This window comes from Sclerotinia sclerotiorum, genomic scaffold (genome assembly GCF_000146945.2).
Source record: "Sclerotinia sclerotiorum 1980 UF-70 scaffold_9 genomic scaffold, whole genome shotgun sequence".
NCBI classification, from domain to species: Eukaryota; Fungi; Ascomycota; class Leotiomycetes; order Helotiales; family Sclerotiniaceae; genus Sclerotinia; species Sclerotinia sclerotiorum.
In genome coordinates, this window is record NW_001820827.1 from 103,615 (window position 1) to 109,614 (window position 6,000).

Here is a 6,000-nt window from a genome sequence, read left to right on the forward strand (position 1 = left end):
CTAGGAGGATGAAGGTATCGACCTAATGGTAGTCTTATCCACCTTCAGGTCCTACTGTACCTACTACGTGGGAGGAGAAAGTACGGAGCAGAGGTAGGAGGTAGTGGAAGTAGGAAGTGGTAGGAAGTGGTAGGAAGTAGTAGGTAGATAGTAGGAGTATTAAGCAGTAGTTAGTAGCTGACGGGGATAGCGAGTAGGAAGTAATAGATAGACGATAGAAAGTATTAAGCAGTAGTTTAGTAGTTAGCAACTAGGAAGGTATAGTAGGTAAATCTCTCGGATATCTAGAAACCTGATGTCCGAAGAGCGAACGAGACGACATTGTTGGTGAATGTATCAACATATAGGTACCTAGTACGCAGTAACTAACAGTTAGAATATACATACTACTCGAGCAGATGGAAAGAAGTTATATATTACCTACTAGGTACCTATATACAATACAATATATATTATATTAGATACTCTGGGTGATGGAAAAGAGAGTCAGAATTGAAATGTCAAATGTCTCACTCCTTCATCTGATAACGCTACAGTACTCCGTAATCGGTACCTCCTCCGTACTCTACCTACCTAGCAATCCAAAAACATCGCCTCCTTGGTTTCATGGAAGAGCTTACCACGCACATAATCACATAAGCATTACTTGGATTATTTCCTGAAACTTAATCTTTGAAGTCTCTTCACTCATGTATGTACGACCCCATTCGTCTAGTTCGATTGATGACGCTCCGCTTGACCATCGCCACTGCCGTCGAGGCTCCTTCGCCTTGTTCTACTCTGTTCTTGAGTAAGGGACACCAGGAAGAAGAGATCTAGACATGTACCGATATACCTACCTCCTACATACAGCGAATAGCGCATCCATTAAGGGGAAGTCTAATGGAAAGTCTGACTTTAAGGGCATTTTAGTCGACAAAAGCCAAACAAATCTCGCATAAGTCTGGTCATACTACTCCGTACAACCAAGTACAAACACAGAGTACAACGCATCAGTTGGCAAACCACTTTTCCTCTTTAGTATGTATCAACTTGCTCTTCCGAGCTCTCTGGGTCGAGTAAAGATTATCATAGCGAACATGGATGACTTAAAACTCAAAGTTGCTTAGGGTACACGGTACGGAGTCCATTTTGTGATTAATAAAATCAAAGGCTGCTCACCTGTACCTGTCTGCCGTAGCGCCCCGTACAATTAGCTCGAACTACCTACCTAGTAGGGACCTACTGAATAGTACTCACTTGATCCTCGGTTTAAGATTCATTGCATCCAAGAATAATTATCTCCTAAAAGCTAGTGGTAACCTTACTTTTGTTGGTCTGTATTAAAGATTCCCCTCTTTTCTCTATGGTTCTGTCACTGTATCGGTCGGTAGGTATCGTTTTTACATCATGGAAAAGTGTTTTCCATGGAATCTGTATACTGTACCATGGCATTCTTACCCTTTTCTTGCCTTTCCTTGCCTTTCCTTGCTTTTCCTTGCCTTTCCTTGCCTAGCTCTTTACCATCCCACACAGTCCCTCATTGCAAGAGTTCCGAAATATCTCACCCGTGCTTTGCTCATCATACTCAACAATGGTTACTCAACCATTGACCTTACCAACATGTCTCGACGAGGCGCAAATCAAGTCCCTTCCCTCGAAAGCATTTTATATTTCCGATTTCCTCACGGAGGATGAGGAACAGTTATTGTTGCACAAAGTAGGTAAATCCTGAGCTCATCCACCATTATCAGCTTGAGATTCGATATTTGACACCATCGCATTTGCAGATTGCGACCGCACCAAAACCACGATGGAAGCAGTTGACGCATCGTCGCCTTCAGACATGGCCCTCCGATTTAACGAAGAACACTTTATTGGATGCGCCTTTGCCCATGTGGCTTACAGATCCTATTGTCTCTCGGCTCCTCTCCTTGCCTACCTCGCACAAAGATGAAGGACGCCATACCTTTAGTGATAGTCCCCATGGACGTCCGAACCATGTCCTAATAAATGAATACCTACCCAATCAAGGAATCATGCCGCATAAAGATGGATCGGCCTATCATCCTGCCGTCTGTACCGTAAGCTTGGGCGCAAGTCTATGTTTGGATATATATGGGGACAAAGAGGATGGCACAAGAGAGGAACAACCAAGGTGGAGGATTCTTCAGGAGCCGAGAAGTTTGTTGATCACAACAGATGAGCTATACACAAATTATTATCATGGGATATCTGAGATTGAAGCGGATATCAATCTCAATTCTACAACAGTCGCAAACTGGGATCTTCTACGGTCTGAAGATGGAATCATTGACGGAAGATACGAAAGACGTGAGCGACTAAGCCTTACGTATCGCGACGTACTGAAGGTATCGAAGTTGGGTACTAAACTAGGTATATTTGGTAAACGCTGATGGTCTTGTCTCGGCGTGGTCTCCTTCATCTATCTTTCGAGCTATCTATCCACATATTGTGAGCGGACCTCATCTCAATACACATAAGGTAGCATTCTCCATCTACCCTTCAAATTGTCTGCGCCAAACTTCGCGACATACCACTTCCTAGTAGAATCTGCTGTCACACCGAGATTTGATATCACGAAACACAAACCTGCCAAAATGGTTCTGTTCAGAGTCTGTCCTTGAGGCGCGGCCACGATGGCAATTGCAATATACAACAAGCATTCGCTAGTGTAATGGGGGCAGACGATGTTGCGGAAGAATGGGTGTGAGGGAAGGGTATACTTCCTCAAACTTGCCAAGTGCTCATGACACTCATGCTGGATTAGTGATGCAATCACAAACAGAGGTACCGCCACACAAGTCTTCATAGAAGGCTTCGAGATCTCTATTAGATCCAGTGGATTTTCAGTCGCATTAAGTGTGGCTTTCGAAGTTAGCCACAAGCAACACAGCACAAAAGCACAATCATTGTCACCCACCAATACCTTCAATCCAAATTGAGATGCCCATGAAAATATAGTACGCAATGCCAACAACCCAAAGTCCAATCCACATCTTTGACTGAGAAGGCTTGGTAAGCGCGAAGCTCTCATACAATCTCCGGCCGCCCTGTAAAGCCATAAATCCCCATGCCAAAGCTATCTGATTAACCGTCATTGATTTCGTGCTATCATGTTGAGAGTACGAGGCAAGAAATTTGAAAGCCGCTCCACGTGCGATGATTTGATGTGCCCAGAAGATCGAAGAGGCCACGGACACAATATAGTAATGACTAAACCAGGTATGAGGAACTTGGATGGAGCCAATGAATTCCAGTATATTAGCGGGCTTGCTCAGGATGGAAGGGTCTTTGGAAGCGTTCGGCGTGATTCCTCGACTACCATAGTTCATGACATGCTGTCGAAACGAAGGTATCAAGATTCCACCTAAGTCAACCGTAGTTCCTAGAACGAAAAAGGCTATACAGATATTTTGCATGTCCATAATTTCAATAAAATAATCAAAAATTGTAGGTGAGAGTTTGGTGAGGCCATTTGAAGCTCATGTGAGTTACCATAACATTTAGATCAGAAATGGAGGCTTCGGTGCAGGTTGTTTGTGAATATTTGTGCCTGAGGTTACAAGGTTAACTATGCGATCATAGAAATAATTTTTGATGCGGAACCCCACAATGAAATTCACATCACTTCAATTCCAAAATTTGATACCAGCTTGAGGAAAATCGCATTATATTCTTTCACCAACCAAATTCTCTAGCAATAAACTTTTTCCGAATAAGACTTCTGGATTCGACCAGAAAAATCCGCAACCATGTCGACAACCGCTGATAAGGTATGCTCCTCTCTTGGCCACATTTTTTCAATGCTAATGCCCCGCTACAGATCAAAGCAATTGAGGATGAGGTATACATCTTGGACCCGGCCGATTCACCCCCCGATAAATTCTAACGGGACGATAGATGGCCAAGACGCAAAAGAACAAGGCAACGAGTTTCCATCTCGGTCAACTTAAAGCAAAGCTCGCCAAGCTCAAGAGAGAGTTGTTAACCCCTACGTCAAGTGGTGGAGGAGCAGGTGTAGGATTCGATGTAGCACGTACGGGTGTCGCCAGTGTTGGATTTATAGGATTTCCGTCGGTGGGAAAGAGTACATTGATGAGCAAACTTACCGGACAACACTCGGAGGCTGCCGCATACGAATTCACGACCTTAACGACAGTACCCGGTCAGATCTTATATAATGGAGCCAAGATACAAATTCTGGATCTTCCAGGTATTATTCAAGGAGCAAAGGATGGAAAGGGTAGAGGTCGACAAGTCATTGCGGTCGCTAAGACCTGCCATCTGATTTTCATCGTACTGGATGTCAATAAGCCCTTGACGGATAAGAAGATTATCGAAGACGAACTGGAAGGATTTGGTATTCGAATCAACAAATCACCACCAAATATCGTGTTTAAGAAAAAGGATAAGGGTGGAATCAATATCACCAATACTGTGCCGATGACACATATTGATCATGATGAGATCAAGGCTGTCATGAATGAGTACAAAATATCGTCGGCAGATATCGCCATTCGTTGTGATGCAACTATCGACGATCTAATAGACGTACTAGAGGCCAAAGGACGAAGTTATATTCCTGTCATTTATGCATTGAACAAAATCGATGCTATTTCGATAGAGGAACTTGATTTGCTTTACAGAATTCCTAACGCATGTCCCATTTCGTCTGAGCACGGGTGGAACGTTGATGAACTGTTAGAACAGATGTAAGTTCATGATTTGCGAGCCTTGTTATTCCATTTGCCCTGGAGTAATGCCAATAATCCTATTAAACGGTGCGGCGTTCCAGTGCTACAATCCACTGGCTCAAGAGAATATGCAAGGCATTTACCAAGGGCTAGCAAACTTTTACAGCTACTGCAATTGCCTAACAACCTTATACTAACCTTGAACAGGTGGGAGAAACTCAACCTTGTCAGAGTTTATACAAAGCCCAAAGGAAAATTGCCTGATTACACCGCACCAGTGGTGTTACGCTCCACCAGGTGCACAGTTGAAGATTTTGTAAGTCGCTTCTTCATCATTCCGAGGAATTACGTAGCACCATATCCAGTGACTGACTGATTATCGAAGTGTAACGCAATCCATAAGACTATTGTGGATGATTTCCGCGTAGCTATTGTTTATGGAAAATCCGTCAAGCATCAACCACAACGTGTAGGCCTTAGTCACGAACTAGCGGATGAAGATATTAGTGAGTTTCACATGTCGTCTAATTAAGTCGAATTTCACTAACTCTCCATACAGTTACTATTGTCAAACGATAAAAGACGCAAAAGATTAACATTACGGTGTAACAACCAAGGATCTTCCGGTTGTACGAACACCGCAGAGAGGGATATCGAAGAAGTCAGGGATCATCGGAAGATAGATAGATGAGCTGAGCGGTATATATAGCAGCGTTCGTCGGGAGTCAATGGCTTTAAGTCTTGGTACAGACACAGTCGGACATTAGATTCTGGGCTCTGAAAGAGAAGATCGGTGGTTAGCTACTAGTAGCCGCTTCGTAGGTTTGTACCTGCGCACCGGCGCCCCTCCTTAATTGACACATATACAAGGCCACAAAGGCAGGAGATATGAGGTGGGTATGAATGAATATACAAAAGACAAATTTTCCAATGTGCTTGAACGGCTAGGACATGGAGCCAAATACAGATGTCTAGTCAATTGTCCTGTATACACATGACGTTATGCTCGTGGGATATATTAAACTGATAGTGGTGAGATTGTCTCATCGGATCAATGATCTTCAGTCGATATAGTAATGGAATCGCAAGAACGCCTACAAACACATGATGATTATGATGATGAGCCCTGGATTCCTTTGTTCTTGTGTCAACTTAAACGAGAAGCTTGGATGAGATGATTGAAAGATGAGATTGAGTCGTGGGGTGAGTATGAAGTAATGGTTATTTGTTTACTTTGATTTTATGATGGGTTCAAGGGGGGAAGGGGGGCATGTTAATGTGTTTATGGGTTTTGCTGTTGGTG

The 6,000-nt window shown here is 43.4% G+C and overlaps 3 protein-coding genes across 3 annotated transcripts; 2 read left to right on the forward strand and 1 right to left on the reverse strand.

The window, feature by feature from the left end:
* Positions 1–1,573: 1,573 nt before the first annotated feature.
* SS1G_06973 (hypothetical protein) lies at positions 1,574–2,396 on the forward strand (the record flags this gene model as incomplete). The annotated part of the gene is made up of 2 exons (XM_001591477.1): positions 1,574–1,699; positions 1,770–2,396. The coding sequence occupies 2 exons, from the start codon at positions 1,574–1,576 to the stop codon at positions 2,394–2,396; spliced, it is 753 nt and encodes a 250-aa protein (XP_001591527.1).
* Positions 2,397–2,915: 519 nt separating this feature from the next.
* SS1G_06974 (hypothetical protein) lies at positions 2,916–3,428 on the reverse strand (the record flags this gene model as incomplete). The annotated part of the gene is made up of 1 exon (XM_001591478.1): positions 2,916–3,428. The coding sequence occupies one exon, from the start codon at positions 3,426–3,428 to the stop codon at positions 2,916–2,918; it is 513 nt and encodes a 170-aa protein (XP_001591528.1).
* A 327-nt stretch (positions 3,429–3,755) lies between these two features.
* On the forward strand, positions 3,756–5,276 carry SS1G_06975 (hypothetical protein; the record flags this gene model as incomplete). Its single annotated transcript, XM_001591479.1, has 6 exons — positions 3,756–3,776; positions 3,827–3,847; positions 3,904–4,715; positions 4,905–4,929; positions 5,083–5,203; positions 5,257–5,276. The coding sequence occupies 6 exons, from the start codon at positions 3,756–3,758 to the stop codon at positions 5,274–5,276; spliced, it is 1,020 nt and encodes a 339-aa protein (XP_001591529.1).
* Between the last annotated feature and the right edge of the window lie 724 nt (positions 5,277–6,000).